Source organism: Heterocephalus glaber, unplaced genomic scaffold, assembly GCF_053883595.1.
Source record: "Heterocephalus glaber isolate CG9 unplaced genomic scaffold, H.glaber_assembly_v1.0 deba00001733, whole genome shotgun sequence".
Taxonomy (NCBI): domain Eukaryota; kingdom Metazoa; phylum Chordata; class Mammalia; order Rodentia; family Bathyergidae; genus Heterocephalus; species Heterocephalus glaber.
In genome coordinates this window covers 5,901,715-5,918,203 of record NW_028258444.1, presented here as the reverse complement: position 1 = coordinate 5,918,203, position 16,489 = coordinate 5,901,715, and the positions used below count along the sequence as shown (strand labels likewise).

The following is a 16,489-nucleotide window of genomic DNA, read 5'->3' as shown; positions in this document are numbered from 1 at the left end:
TTAGCTCATATGTTTTTCTTAAATTTCCAGGAATGGATGCTTGATGGGCTCATTGTTATACAAAGGATTTGCGGCGGGGGGTGGGGGTGGGGGTCGTTGGTACCAGGGATTGAACTCAGGACCTTCCACTTGCAAGACAGGCAGCGGAACCACTGAGATAAATCCTCGGCCCCAAAGGATGGTTTTAAAGGAACCTTGTCACCTGCTGACTTACAGCCCAGAGTCAAGCAACGTCTGAATTCATTTTTCTGAAGAGGAAGATATTCTGACACTTTTGCTTAAATTTTTAAATTAAAAACCCTTTTGACTACATTTTTTTAAAACTTCTTGATAAGTGTCACTATATAAAAATTCTGCGCGCATTCACTAACAGCCACGTTTGTAGTTTGAGAAGTGTGAGCTTTTATGTTGTCCTGGTGTCCAAAACATTGTGAAGAAAACCGAGAAGAACTACACCCAGTTATTTTCATTATTGATTCAACAACCATTTTGGTGGACTTGTACTAGGATGGAGAAACGGAGAGTCAAATAATTTTCCAACATAGAGGGTGAATGTAATCATTACTCAAAGTATAAGAAACTATTTGCTCCATCTTCAATGCTACCTTTCTAGCCCGTCTGTCCTTTAATACCCCCAAAAAAGAAAAAGAAAAGGGTGGCTGAATAGTTGTAGTTCTGTGCTTTGTATTTCTGTTTACATGTGGTTTGGACCATTCGGTATCTCCTCTCTGCCCAGTGGATTAGAAAGTTGAGCTGTTTGGATAGGGTGAAAGCAATGACTTTGGTAGTATCTCCTTGAACCATGAAGATGGGGACTTGTTGCATTTAAACGAATTGTGCATCTGGTAGAAGACAAGATGGTTCTTGGCTGTCCCAAGCACAAGCCACCCTCCCTGCTGTCCCCGTCAGTGCTCTGCTCACAGCCCCCACACACGGCACAAACTGCAGGAAGCACTGCTGAGCGACTGCATCAGTGGTGTCACCTTGGGAACTGATAATTATCTTCAGTAACTCAAGTGATACATAAGCATTTTAAAATTTAGTTATCACTAATACTTTAGGGTTTAAGATATTATTGGCTATTAAATCTCAGTTTTACAGTCAGGAAAACTTAAACCCAAAGAAGTTAATGCTTTTTTTTTCTTTTTTAATTAGTGCATGTTTGCAGTGTATTTTACAGTCATCTTAGGGAATGGGTACGCGTGCATTATACAACTTACTTCCTTTGCTTTAAATCCCCTCCTCCTTCCCTCCCCCCTCCTCCTCTAATTCCCTTTTCCCCATTTTCATCTTTATTAATATTACCAAGCTTAGCTCATGTTTACGGTGTATAATGTTTAATTCATTGAGGTTATTAGGTTCCTGCACATGCCACATCTTTATTCTGCTTATTTCTCCATCCTCTCTCCCTCACTCCTCACCCCTTGCCTTTAGTACCTTGGACCAATTCCCATTTGCAAGAAATCCATCCTCTTGCCTCTGATCTCTTTGTACTTAGCCTTACCACCACATGATATTTAAGCCGGTGTGTCCTGTTTATTTCACTCACTCAACATTATATTTACATCAAATAAAAGTTTTTTTAAAAAATAATGACAGTTCTGATAAATGCTCTAAAAAAAGACACTATACATTGCTTCAAGTTGAATATATTTTGCACTTTTGACTTCATACTGTTACACAAATCTTTATTTTTTTCTATAAAATTTTGTCATATCTTACTTAGAATTCATACTTTTTTCTACTTTGATATAATTTTCTGTGTGGGGATTGAACCCAGGGCCTCATACCTGCTAACCATGTGCCCTACCACTGAGCTACATGTCCAGCCCCTCTGTTCATGCACTTTAATTGTATATAGTGATACGAAGGGTTGCACCATTCTACCCTTCTTCCAGTGTCCAGTTTGTCTCATGAGTGATTTCCTTTCATATCCATTATGTGAAAACTTCGGTAGAAACTAAGAGTGATCTCATCCATTGAGCTAACATTTACAGAGCAGCTCTCAAGTATCAGGCACTGAGACTCACAGCCCGAGGAGGCTGTCAATTTTGTTTTTCCATCTACTAGAGATGAAAGATCATGTGTTGGCTGGCTGGCCCACACAAAAGACCGAACCTCACATTTAGAGCCCAACATTTTCCTCGTTAAAATGTAATAGTGAACCACAAGACAGCCTGAAACAGATGATTCTGATATTTGACAGTCAGAAAAGGTTCCATGAAGGAAGGCTGTCTCATCATAGGATATAGCTCAGTGGTAGCACTAGTGGGTTCCATTCCCAGCAGCACCAGGAAAAAAAAGATAGGACAGTTCTTAGATTGATGTTTTGAAAGAGCCCGAAAGTTATTCCTGACAAAGTGAACACTACTAGAACGCAAAGAGGTAGAAAGAAGCTGCTGGTCATGTAGAAGAAACCTGGAAAATATAAAGATCGGAGTTAGTGCACAGAAACTTAGAAAGGTTAGAGGGTAGAGCATGCTTCCTCTTCCACACAGACAGTAGGAAACTAAAGTCAGAACAGTCTGTGAAACTGGTGCCATAGAAACCACCTGGGGAATCATTAGATAATCTATAGAGCTGATAAATGAAGTTGATTGTGCAGTACCGAGATCTCTAGTATAAGCCAAATTCCCTACTGATGGGTTCTCATTATGTGTTCATTGAACTGAAATGATACTTGGACATTTGATACAAATCCTTCTAAATTACTCCCTTTAGCTCTGAAAATAGAAGAGCTAAATAAATGCTTTCTGGTTCTCAAGAATAATTGTAGATATAATAAGAACACCTTTCTGTCTTTGTTTAGCAACACAAAGCAAGCAATACTATATGTGTATCCTTTTTTTTTATCAGTCTATTTCTTAGACTTTTTATTGGCCCTGTACTATAATCACTAAGCTAGGGCTATTTTCATGTGTTTCTCCTAACAACCATATATGCAGTGGGGGTATAAATGATGATTTAAGATATGATCGGTGTGAGGCTCAGAAATGTAAAGTAAATTGTGCGAGGTCACACAAACAAACAAAGTAGTAGGGAGGGAGGCACAGTTATGAAGCCAGTTTCATCTGTGAATTTTGCTGTGTCCATGATCTCACCTCCTTCGTTTGATACCCATGGTGACCCATTTTTGTACGTCTTCAGGAAGTGGTTAGCTTTGAGACTCTTGGATCAGAGAGCTCTATCCGCCACCTCTTTGACCCTTCTTCTGTTTCTCCTGCCTCTGTCTTATCTTGCCCAGTCTCTCTGACTCAGTGTAGCACCTCGCCAATCTATCATCTGCTCTGCTTCTAGAGATTTCTTTCCCAAATGAAAACACTGTCCCTTTATTCTCCTTACTTCCTGTAAGATAAAGTCCATACTCTGACATCTCACACAAAAGTTTTATGGTGCGAATCTGATGACTGTCATCAGCAGGGTCTCCTCTTAGGCTCTTCCAGCCCAGGTTCTGAAGTTCCGAAGGTCACGCTGGCCTGTCCCCTTGCTGTCTTCTCTCATGGTGTCATCCTCTCTGCTATTGTCTTGCACTCACACCTCCTGGAGAAACCTCTCACTCTTCAATAGTGGATGCAGATTCACTTTTGTGAAACATTTCAAGCACCATCCTTCCATTACTTATCCCCATCAGTAGAGTTTTGAAGGAAGAGGCTTCTCTATAAGGTGACCTTTACACCCTTTGACGCTAGGTCACCATATGCATGGTGCCTGTACACTGAATTGTGTAAACGTTAGTTTCCCAACAACAGTGGATGGCTGGTACTCCTGGGAAGATTGACAAAACATAGCTAACTAGTAAAGAGATCTTATGATATTAAAACCTGTATTTTATTAATATTGCCCTCTAGGACAGGAAATACAGTTATTTAAATCAGCTGTAACTCTTAGGTATCAAAACTCGCAAAGTTTTATATTAAATTATTTCCTGTTTTCATTGAAGTATGAGGAGAAAGAGGGGGAAATGACAATAGTGAGAGAACTGGTCCTTTATAATCTTGCTTTTTAGAGTATTCCCAAGTGCAAGAAGAATTGTTGCCCAAGACTATGTGATTCTAATTTGTCCTTGGGTTCATTTGGAAACTGCTAGTCTTACACTAATTTCAGAATAAATCTTCATCAACATTTTGGTGAGAAATTAACTTATTTCTATCCTCCCCAGTGATAGAGCTGGATCTTCCATGTAGGTCTTTGTTTTCTTGAAAAGGAGCCACAATCGCCTTCCTTAGAACTCTCATTCTTCTGTTCCGGTTGTGCCTCCCACAGTCACAGAAAATGATATCTAGCTGTTTACATTTGCCCTTTTTCCGTTATTAAAAATCATACAATCCTATTTTATTAGCCCTGATATCTTTGGGCTTTGTGTTGCTCCCTATTTTTTACTGGTATTTTAGTTTTTAATGATTTATAATAATATTCTATGTGAAGGATGTTAACCCTTTGTCTCATAATGTTGTACATAGTATCCCAGTTGGTAGTTGGTTATGTTGATGAAGGAGGGTGGTATGTATAAGTATATAGAAAACCCCTAAATCTCTACTAAACATTTTAGCTTCATGCCGCCTAGATATTTGGGGGCCATGACATTTCTATACAATTTCCTACATTAAAAATTGAAAAATTATACCAAACCTTTCCAAACCATGTGTGTCTATAGAAATAATACACTTCACCAGACTGTAAAGGATATTGAGTGTTGCAGGAAAATTCCATTCCCTTTGTTCAAATTAATCCTCTCTGGCTTTTATCATGAGGTGTGTTTTTCTTTGAGTGCCCTGTGTGGTCCTTTTAAAAAGAGGAAATGTCATTATGCTTCACATTTTGAAGCCTCTAGCGGGCCGAGACTTAATTTGTTTGCTTATTTAGAACTCAGGAAGCTCTTTTTTTTCTTCTTCTCTTTTCTTTCTAACTTTTTTTGTAGCTTAGTAACCAAACCTCAACTTTAGATTTGTTTTTACATTGTCTTCAACCACCTTCTTTTTTTTTTTTCCACCTTCTGTGTTGTTGTCTGTGTGTCCCCCTCCCAGGGCCTCTTAAAGATGAAGTGGGAGGAATGAAGTCATTGTGTTGCAAAACCTGTGGCTGCGGGACACTGCGCCTGACTCCAAATATGAGTTTGACAAGGAAAGGGCCAGAAATCTATCTGTGACCAATGAGAATGATGTGTAGGCTGCAGTGGATTTGGGGTTATTGTTTCAGAAACCAATGATTCATGCACAACAAAAGCAAACTGTTGAAGCCCAAAAGACTACATTAGGCTCAAAGTGTTCTGACTGACTGGGCCAAACAAAAGTATGGTTCAAAAATTACCAAGCTTTAACTATATAATTATCTCAGTCATTAAAGTCAGGGCAGATGGGCTTTCCCTTGTTGCTTTTGCTACCTTGTGCATGCCATGTTGTTTCTCCTCTGCAATGCCTGTTTGCCATCTCTGGCTTGGAGCCAGCTGATTATGGATTGAAACCTCTATGAACTGTATAGAGGGGCCGCCATAGCACTGCTCCCAGCTCAGAGAAGATGAGCTGCATGGGGTCCAGCAGTACCACCCCCCCACACACACACACCCCCACCCCCCCCACCCCCCACCCCCCACCCCACCCCCCGCCCAGGGACCAAATGAGAAGACACATAAACAAGCCTCAAAACCAGACTTCCAGATCACCTACAGCAACTTCAAAGGGAAAGGAAATGGAACAATCTGATACTCAACCACCTGGACTCCCTGAACTGGCAACAAAAGAGGATCTGGAAAAAATGAAATCAGAAATAATTTCTCAGATAACAGCAGAGATTGTGCTCATAGTGCAAGACATGGTTAATAAATCTAGAGAGGACACATAAAAAAATAGAGGATCTGAGGAACATGATGGAATCCCAATGTAGGAAACAAATGAAATCCATAAAACAGATGTAAACAGATTTCCAGGAGATTAAAAACTCCACTGAAAGCTTATGTAGCAGAATGAGCCAATGTGAGGACAGAATTTCAGATATAGAAGATGAGATTGCAATTAGTGACCAGGAAAAGAAAAATTTCTTTAAAATTGTAAGGAATCACGAGAAATCAATCCAGCAGCTGCTGGATGATGCAAATAAGAGTAAGACTGATCAGAGTCAATGAAGAAACAGGAGAGAGTGCAGACAACATAAAAAAACTTTTCACAGAAGTGATGGCCAGAAACTTCCCAAGCAGGAGAAAAGAACTTGACATACAGATAAGTGAGGCATATAGGACTCCAGTTAGCCTCAATCAGAAAAAATCTATACATAGCAATTTAATTGTTAGGATCCCAGAGACCCAACAGAAGAACAAAATTATACAAGCAGTTAGAGAAAAGAAACAAATCAAATACAAAGGAAAGCCCATCAGAATCACAGCAGACTTCTCAACACAAACCCTCAAGGCAAGAAGACCTTAGAGTGATGTATTCCAGGCCCTAAAGGACAAGAGCCTCCAATCCAGACTGATGTACCCTGAAAAACTATCTTTCAAAATTGATGGTGAAATAAGATACTTTCATGACAAAGAGCACCTCAGGAACTTCATGAATACCAAGCCAGCACTCCAAAAAATTTTAGACAATATCCTAGGAAAAGACAATGAAGATCACAACCCCAGGAAGCACAGCAGAATGAATCCATTGGGTGCAACAAGAAATTAAATGCAAAGGGGGAGAATCCAACAAAAAGAAAAAGTCATGACAAGGATAAGTCAATACATACCCGTTATAACCATCAATGTTAAGGGTCTCAATTCACCATTCAAAAGAAGTAGACTGGCAGAATGGGTCAAGAAGCAAGATCCAACGATATGCTGCATACAAGAAACACACTTAATTCAAAAAGAAACTCATAGACTGAAAGTTAAAGGGTGGAAAACAATACTCCATGCAACAGGAACCTGAAAAAAAACAGGAGTAGCTATCCTCTTTGCCTATCAAGTGGATTTCAAACTATAATCTGAAACAGTTCTGGTCCCAAGAATTTCAGATAAGGGATAGTCAACTTGTATGTACAAATCTGTTGTGAACATGTGTTTTCATTCCTCTAAATTTAAGAACAGAACTGTTGGTTCTTAATAGTAATACAAGCAATTTCTGTATTTTCCAAAATGGTTTTATCATCTTACATTCATATTAGCAGTATTCGAAAGTTCTAACTGGTTCACACCTAAGCTGACATCTGTTCTTTTAAAACTTTTAACTTCATCTCCCTAATGAGTGTATAATACGATCTTGTTATTGTACTGATTAGTATTTTTCTGCTTCTAGTGTTACACACCTTGCCTTGTGCTGTACTGCCTATCATCTTGTGTCTACTTTTTAATTGGGTTGTCTATTAATGAGCTGTAAGAATTCTTTATATATTCTGGCCATAGGTTATATGTATTATAAATATGATCTGTTTAAGGACTACTTTTCATTTTCTTAACAATGTCATTTAAAGTTCTAAATTTTGATGGAATCTCATTTATCAATTTTTTTCTTTTATACATCATGTTTTTTGTATCCTAGGAAATTCTTGCCTACTCTAAATTCATGAACATTTTCCCTTATAATTTCTTCTTAAAGTAGTTTTAGTCTTTCATATTTAGGTTCATAGATCCTTTCAAGTTATCTTTATGTATGGGAAATAAAGGGTTGAGGTTCATTTTTTCCATGCACATAACAGGTGTTCTAGTACCATTTGCCAAAAACACTATCTTTTCCTTGGCTCTTGAATTGAGTTTATGTTCTATAAAATGTTAATGTTAAATAATCTTTCAAAACTCGGTGGATCATATATGTGTGGTTCTATTTCCAGATTTTCTGTTTTATTCCAATGATCTATATGTCTTTCCTTATGCCAACACTGCCTTGATTATTGTAGCTTTAGAGGAAGTCTTAAAATTAGGTAATAAGGGCTGGGGATTTAGCTCAGTAGTTCCACTGCCTGCCTCGCAAGCGCAAGGTCCTGAGTTTGATCCCTGGTATCAAAAAAAAAATAAAAATTAGGTAATAAATGTCTTCCAACACTTTTTTTTCCCCCTTTTACTCTTCTAGGTCCTTTGTACTCCTACATAACTTTTAAATTTCAATGTCCAATTCTTCATTTATAGCAAGTATACATAGACCTGAATTTTTATATACCTTGTGTTTTCTAATCCTGCTAAATTCAAATACAAGTTCTAGGGGCTGCTAGAGATTTCTTAGTATTTTCTCTGTAGATGATCATTTCATCTACATAAAGCTTTTAGTTATACCTTGCCAATCCTATGCTAATTGTTTCCTTTTTTTGCCAGACTATTTTGGCTTAGGCCTATGTTTCAAAGTTTAATGGACAGATGAAGAGTAAGCATATCTGCCCTTGTTCCCCACCTTAGGGAGAAAGCATTGTATCTTTTCCATTCATATAAGGCATTTTTGCTGGAAGTACGGAGGGTATGGCTTAACTGTTGAGAAGGTTCTGTTCTGCTTCTAGGCTCCTGATAGCTTTTACCATGAACAGCTGCAGAATTTAGTACAATACTTTTTCTGCAACTACTGACAAGATCATATGGCTTTTTCCTTTCCTCTGTTAAAATGATAACTTTTGGGGGTGGATCTTCCAATGCTGAACCAACACTGCCATCCCTATAACAAAACCACTTTCTACATACTGCCAGATTTGACTTCTAATAGTTTTTTTTGTTAAACAAATTCCTATGTTTATAATTTTTTCTTCTATTAGCTTTATCCAGTTTTAGGATTAGCACAATGTTGATTTCCTAAAATGAGGGGAGAAGTGTTCCTCCTTTATTCTGCTTTAAATGTTTGATATAATTCATCAGTTAAAATATATAGGAGCCTGTTGTTGTCATATAGGTAGGTTTTCAAGCTAGGAATATACTTTCTTTAATAGGTGCTATTCAAATTTTATATTTCCTCCAGAGTCAGTTTCATTAATTTGTCTTCCAAGGTACTTCTTAGAAGTTGTCATATTTATTTCAAAAAGGATTTTTGTAATATGCTTTCTATATCCTTTTAAATTCTGTAAAATCTGTGGTAATGTCTCCTAGATCTTGATATTGTAATTTAAAAAATGTATAATTGATATTGTGTAATAGGAAGAAAAGGTCTAAAGGAGTAGGGGAAGTGGGAGGGGTAGGGGAAAGGAAAGCAGGGAAAAGAAAAAATATGAGAAAAGGGAAAAAAATGGAAACAAAGTCTTTGCAAATAGGGAAGGGTGGAGGGGGTGAAGGGAGGGCAGGGGAAGGGGAAAAAAATAAGAACCAAGATATATCATGTAAAGGTACAAGATCCCAGTGATGAATCTAACTGTACTGTATACCTAAAATGTACCAGTAAACTTAATGGAGAAAAAAAAGAATCAGGGCAGATGACACCACCACTAAATTCAGGCAAGACTGCCATGTCTGCCTTGTTCATAAAGTGGGTTTCACTGTGGACCTGTGTTCTCACTCCTTTGGGACAAACCAGGCAGTCAATTTAAGAAGTAAGAATTAGTAACTGGGAGATGGGGAAATGGCGGTAGAAAAGGCAGCCTTAGCTCTGTTCTTTCTGTCCCTTCTCACTTTCCTTTTCCCGAGTTACAGTGAGTTTAGTTATGAAGAATGCCCCTTTTCCACCTGCCAGAAGTCCCCAAGATAGCAAGCAGTAGGCACATGGGTCTTCTTCCACTGAATCAGAAGGCTTTGGGATGGCAAATTTGCAAGGAAAACAAATCCTAAATGTACATGGCACCTGCTAAGCTCTCAGTCCCAAGCCGTAGTCCCTATCTCACAAATATCCCAGAAAGAGCATCATGCTATTATCTTAATTCTTCCTGCTTGGATTTTCTGGACATTCCCTTTAAAGTGGGCCAGTGAAGAGGAAAGGGCAAGTTACGTGAGCAAATGTGACTTGAGTCATAGAACAATGCTTAGACAATGTAAGTTGGCAGAGAGAAAAGATAGTGTATTCTGTGCTGTCCTCCACTGCCCATCTTGAGAGAAATGCTTAAGGCAGCAAGCATGAGTTCCTGGAGGACCTAAGCTCTCTTGTTGGGTCGGTGTCAGCGGACACTATTGATGATGTTCATCAGCCTACTGTTGACAGGCAGAGAAAGGCTTTCTGTGGACTATTCCTGCTATGAATGGGAGGCAAAATGTCAGGTGAAAGTTACAGGTAGTGAGCAACAAAAGGCAGGGAAGAGAGTCTCCCATGTGTCTGGGGAGAAAGTGGAACTCTTAAGACGTTGATGTCTTGGTTACAGTGGGGCCTGTTGGTAAGCACTGGCTTGCTTATCCCAGTGATGTCAGCTTTGTGGCAGGCTCACTTCAGAGAAACAGCAATAAAGGCTTCCATTCACACCCCTGACTGATTGAAACCCACCTCATTTTATATCTGGACTATGTATATATTTAGTTGTTCTTAGGGCTCAGCTTCCATTAGCACCAATGAGCTTTAAACAGGGTCTTTCAGCTGAGGAAGGGCCTCTCTTCCACCTTCCCACTTTGTCCCCCCTTTTCATAACTAGTCACAGGCCTGGAGCTCCTGACTGTAACTGGACTCTTCAGCAGCCCTTGTGACCCCACACTGCACTGTTCCCATGGTAACTCTTTGCTCTTCTAGGTTTGCTGTGGAATTTGTCTTCCAATGACAAACTCAAGAATCTCATGATAACCGAAGCCTTGCTCACCCTGACGGAGAACATCATCATCCCCTTCTCGGGGTGGCCAGAAGGAGACTACCCCAAAGCAAATGGTTTGCTGGATTTTGATATATTCTACAATGTCACTGGATGCCTCAGGTAATGCCACCCAATGTCACCCATCCCTGCTCAGATGGGCAGTGAAGTAAGAGTTAGGTAGCCCAAGAGAAGTCAGGATGTATTCTGCCTTTCAATCCCTTCTCTACTTATACAGCGTATTTTTTGAGAGACTCTGTTGTAATGAGTAGTAACTGAGGGAATTTATTATGATATGATGTTTAATCTTCAGTTAATCACACAGTAATACATATCAAATACTGCTGTTGTGTAAGGCATTATTATGGTAGATACTAGGGTTTGTACAAAGACGAATAAGAAAATACATAAGAAGCTTTTCAGTCTAGCAGTAATGCAGATGAGAAATTGAACTAGAGTCCAGCTACAATGAAATGTTCAGCATTGTGGTGCTCAAAGCCTGGCCACGGGGGCAGCAGCATTGGTGTCACCTAGAACTTGATACAATTTTACTGAACAAGCCCTCCAGGGAATCCTGGCAGATGCAGAAGTCTGAGAGCCCCTCTGTGTTGGAGGTACCAGTGACGTGCTGCAGGGACCAGACCAGGGGACATTTAGAAGCTGGCTGTGTCAGAAGCACGGGGAAGTACCAAGGCAGCTGAGCTCCGCTGGACTCTTATCTAGAGCCAGAAATCCTCTGGGACAAAGCATCACATTCTTTTCCTTTTTCCTTTTTTTAAAAAATTCCAAAGGTTTATTGCACCAAATGCCACAGAAAATGGAACAAAATAATACATGCATAAGTTTTAAGAAAGATTTCCCATACATTGTCATTGGTATCTATTCAACTGATCAAAAACAGAAAGTCCCTATCAGTTTCTCTTAATGAAGCTTTAATAGTAACAAATCCCAGAATTTTCTGGTTTTAGCCATCACTGAAAATTAGCATAATGTAATCTCATTTCCTAAATAGATGGCTCACCAAAGTTTGACATTTAAAAATTAACATTTAGAGTGGGCTGTTTGATTTAGGCAAAAATTATATTAAAATATCCCCTCTCCCCAAGCACAGTAAAAAAAACCAAACCGTTCTAAGAGAAGCTCAAGATGTGTCCAATTTAATGGCTAAAGTATACATGAACAAAATACTCCCCACACTACATCACTAGTGAGAAACCCAGACCTTTAAAAGAATTTGGGTGCCACTTTATATTCTTTATGTTCAACCAACTTTAGTGAAGAACCTAGAAAGCTATAGACTGTACTTTTATAAAATCTGAGGATCTCATTGTAAGAGCCCGCATCACATTCTTGAAAGGCATAGGAACTATCTCAACGGGCCCCTGGAACCCACCTTCTGCGACAGCCCCTAAGTGGCTTAACTAGCGCATGACTGACTACCACTCATCCACTTAAAACCATTTCAGGTCTCAAATTTTCTGTGCAGCAGCTGTTTCCCAACCACACAGAACAAAGTTTTAATAAGCAAATATGTCAGTTAAGGGTCTTTCTGGTGGGAATAGCAGCAACTGAACTCAGCTCGCTAAAGCCAAGTAAAGATCCACTGGCTCATGTGGCTGAGATGTTGGAGATCACTTGTGGAAGATAAGGGTTGTGGACCGGGAGCCACAGCTGGAGACTCAGCTTCTCTGTATCTGGCTCTTTTTTGATGTGTATCTCATTTTTGCTTGCTCTTTTTGCACACTGGGCTCTATCTACAAAGTCAAACAAGCCTTCTCTGATGAGCAGATAACGTAATCACAGGTAGCTCTTGCTTGAGACAAAGCAGAAAAAATGCACCACTTTCTTCAAATGACTGCCGCAGTCACACTGAAGGTTTATCCCTCACCTTGCTCCAGAAGGGTACACGTCATTTGAGCCACTGATGTCTGGGTTGGCCACACCTGAACTGGATGAATGATTTGTAGCAAAGATTGCAAGGTCTCCTGCTATCATAAAAAGGGTGTAAATACTTGCTAGGTAAACAAAACAAAAAAGGAGCACTTTAGTCCTTTATAGCATACACAGCCTTCTTCAGTTTTCCCACAACCTTTTTGATCCTCTTTCCCCTACAAATGTACTTCATAAACCACCCAAGTACTTACTTTTCCCTGGATGTCATGGGCACTTTCAGAGTCAGGGCTTTATTTTCTTTTCCTGGTAATCATTTTCTGTTATCTGCCTGTTGGGTGCTTCACCTCCTAATGGTTTAATGCCAAAGACAAAATTCCACCTTTTCAATGAAACATTTTCCAGCCTCTCCAGCAAAAGCCATAGCTTGTTCCTAACCATTCAAAGTGGAATTTATAAATGAGTCACCATTGTTTTTTTCTTTATCATTTTACTGCCTCACCAGTTATTTATATACCTTTTGGACTAAATTGAGTGTGAACTTCTTAAAAGCTAAGCCTAAGCATTTGTTTTAATCTTCAATCTCTAACAGCAGAGTTTCTGGTGTATACAGTAGTAAGTGAGCATAAATTATTTGAATTGAATGAGTGAGCAAATTAAAACACATGGGGAATAGGTGAATCATCAAATCTGGTAATAGTGCAGAGTTTAAGCTGGAAAGGAATCAAGTTGGAAATACAGACTAAGGCCAGGTTGTGGGAGCTCTGAGGGTTATGTTAAAAAACTAATTATCTCCTTCTGTAAGCAAAATTAGTTACTGTGGAGGACAGAAATAGAGTTAAGTTTTGTATCGCTTCTTGGCCTTTTGGCTAAGATCGAGTGTAGAATAAGTTTTGTGTGAAGAAGAAAAATGATGGCATTAACAGGAAAGCTGTATTGAGAAAGTGAAACTCTAAAGGCAAAGGCATTAGTTACAAATCTCATCCTGTAGTCTCCACTTAGGAACAAGAAGTAGAAAACACACATAGCTTGGGGAAGGCAATACCCTTCTTGGCACGCATTTTCTGATACACTTCAGTCAGAATGAACACTTTTAAATAGTGTTTGCAATACAAACCAAACCACTGGTTTGAGTGACGTCCAAAAGCAGAATACCTGTATAGCCGAAATCAGAGAAACAGAGGGTTGTGGTGTGTATGCTTACTGAAATACTTTTTTCACCTGTATATCTATCATAACAATAATGGGTGGCATTTATTTCGTAGCAAGTTCTAGATACTGCCCTAAATCCTTTATGAGATTTTCTCAATTTATCCTCAACAGCTGCCTTATCGAGTAGGTTTTCCCTATATTATAGGTGAGAAAAGTTAGGCCCAGAGGGGCTAAGTGATTTTTCCCAAAGTCATAGTAGTAGACAAGTCTGGAATTCAAATCAAGAAAATCTGTCTTCAGATCCAAAGCCCTTCATGGAGACACATTGGTGTTTGTCACATGTCCATAGGCTGCTGATACAGCAGCGCCTCAGTTTCTTTCGTTTCCCAGTATCTTAGGGTCCGAGAGACCAACTTTCAGTGAGACTGAGTTCTCCCACGACACTGCGTCTCCATCTCCTTGTGTTCCTGTCCATGTAAGTGGATCCCTGCACTGCATCTCATTCATGTAACAGGGAAGATACACAGGCCGAGGACTGGAGCAGGACACCTTTCCAAGTGAGGAGACAGCAGTGTAGACAATTTAGACGTCACAGTGGGTGTGGTGGCCACCCAAATGCCATTCAGGATGTCAGAAAGGAAGAAAAGCCTTCTAACGGAGCTCTCATCAAGTGGTGTAGAGATATCTACTAAGTGGTTGCTTTTTTTTGTTCCCAGTTTACTCTAAAAAGATTTTAAGACAAATTTTAATTAGTTCTGTTTTTCTTTTTTTGGTTTTTTGAGACAAGGTCTTGCTTTGTAGTTCAGGCTGACCTTGAACTCACTATATAGCCCAGGCTGGCCTCGAACTCAAGCGATCCTCCTGCCTCTGCCTCCCAAGTGCTGGGATTACAGGCGTGCACCACCATGCCCAGCTTTAATTCGTTCTAATCAGAGTCGATCTTAGCTACATTTTTTAAAAACCCTAAAAGCCAGGCATGGGGGTCCCTGCCATTAATCTCAACAATTCAAGGGGCAGAATGAAGCATTCAAGCCCAGCCTGAGTGACTTAGCAAGACTTTGTCTCAAAAGCCATTTTAAAGGGGGGATTGGGATGCAGCTCAGTGCAAAGGCCCTGTCCATCCCCGGACACTGCCCTCCCCCAAAAAAGAACACAAAGGTTAGCATCTGTCTGAAATGCTGCAAGTTCATCTGCAGTAACCCCACCTCACCCCCTGAACTCGGAGCCAACAGTGAGCCTAACTGGTAACCTGATAGTGGTTTGGGCTCTGTTTGGTTCAGATTACTGCAGTGAGTCCCTCCATTCGAGTACAACAGCGACTCCCTCCCTTAATAAGGCTCAGCCCTGGATGATTGCAGGTCTGTCTGCACATAGTGCTGGTGTGCAGGAATCTGCTCTGCAGGTACAATGTTTGCTCATGAATTGTGGCAGTGGCTGCAGTTCCGCCCAGCTGGATCTGCTTCAATGAGAGGTGGTGTCCTTTGAAAAGACTTAAGACCATGGGGTCCCCATGTCAGTCAGTGTCAGGTCTTCTGCGCACAGGCTCCCATCTGCCTGCAGTGGCATCTCCATGGCAGTGGAGCTTTCTTAGGTCCCTTTGGAGTTACATACTCTGCAGGACTGAAGTCATTCACTGCAAGGAGGCCCAGATTTTATAATGGTGACAGTGCTCTCTTGCACCTTCTACCTCTTCCTCACCTGTTACACTGAATGATGAAAGTAAAATCCAAGTTAGGGGAGGAGAAAATGTGCTGGAGCCCACAAGTGAATGATGTTGGCCTTGCTTAGGTAATTCCAGCAACATCGTGTGGGTAGCTGGAAACCAGCCATCCCAGGAGTATTTTCATTAAGAAATTGGCAAAGGTTAGAAATCAGATCTTCCGGTGCCCTAACCCAGAAATCTAGAAATTAAACATTGACCTGCATACCACTAGCCCTGAATCTCCGCTAGTTGATTAACATCAGAATGTGAATAACTAATTCAGGCATCTTTCTGCATCAACCTCTCAAAAAAAGAAATAATTCCTACATTTTCTTGGAAGGTATTATGAGTGCTCAGCATTTTCCTTTCTTTCTTTCTTTCTTTCCTTCCTTCCTTCCTTCCTTCCTTCCTTCTTTCTTTCTTTGTTTTTTTTGTGGAAAACCCCTGATAAAATATCCTTTTTATTTTTCAAAACTGTCTTAATTTATTTGGAGTTGCAAATATAACTTAGTCCAAAAATATTTGATAATTGATTGCACTTAGTGTATACTCTTATAGATATCTCAAATTTCAAAAGATTTATGTAACAATCATAGACTTTTGGGTTACAAAGCAAGCAGTAGTTGCTGCCGCATACTATTAGAAGGCCATTCTTTCCTGTTTGGTGTGGCTTCTTGCTGTGGTTCATAGCAGTATCGTGAGAGTTGATGCAGTCTGCCTGTTAAAGCTGTATCTTCCACCTCACTGATTGAAAACCTTTGTATGTAGCATAATTAAATCCCACGGTTATTATTAGGGGTAAATCTGGAATTGATGCCACAGACTCATTACCTCTCCATTCCTCCATATCACAACTATGGCTTCTTTCCTCCCTTCTCTTTCTTTCCTTTCTTCTCTTCTGTTTCACCAATCTGTCTTCTCTTAATGGACAATAGGTGGAAGCAATTTAGAGGTAAGAAACTAAAATGCCTTCAGCAGGCACTAAGTAGGCAGGTATAAGACAAGGGGGAACAGTGGGGCTCCCTCCAACTAGAGAATGGAAAAACCCTTGCCCAAGAGCAGGGAGACTGAAGTTTTGGGAAACACTTCAGGCCAAACACA

General features: G+C 39.9%; 1 protein-coding gene across 4 annotated transcripts in view; it reads left to right on the top strand.

Moving 5' to 3' along the window:
- Positions 1–16,489, top strand: part of Pkp2 (plakophilin 2) — an 82,110-nt gene that overhangs the window by 42,074 nt on the left and 23,547 nt on the right. For all 4 annotated transcript variants that reach the window (XM_087200040.1, XM_004855013.4, XM_087200038.1 and 1 more), the window contains exon 6: positions 10,590–10,767. In XM_087200040.1, the coding sequence (XP_087056166.1) occupies positions 10,590–10,767 (178 nt within the window). The remainder of the gene's footprint in view (positions 1–10,589; positions 10,768–16,489) is intronic.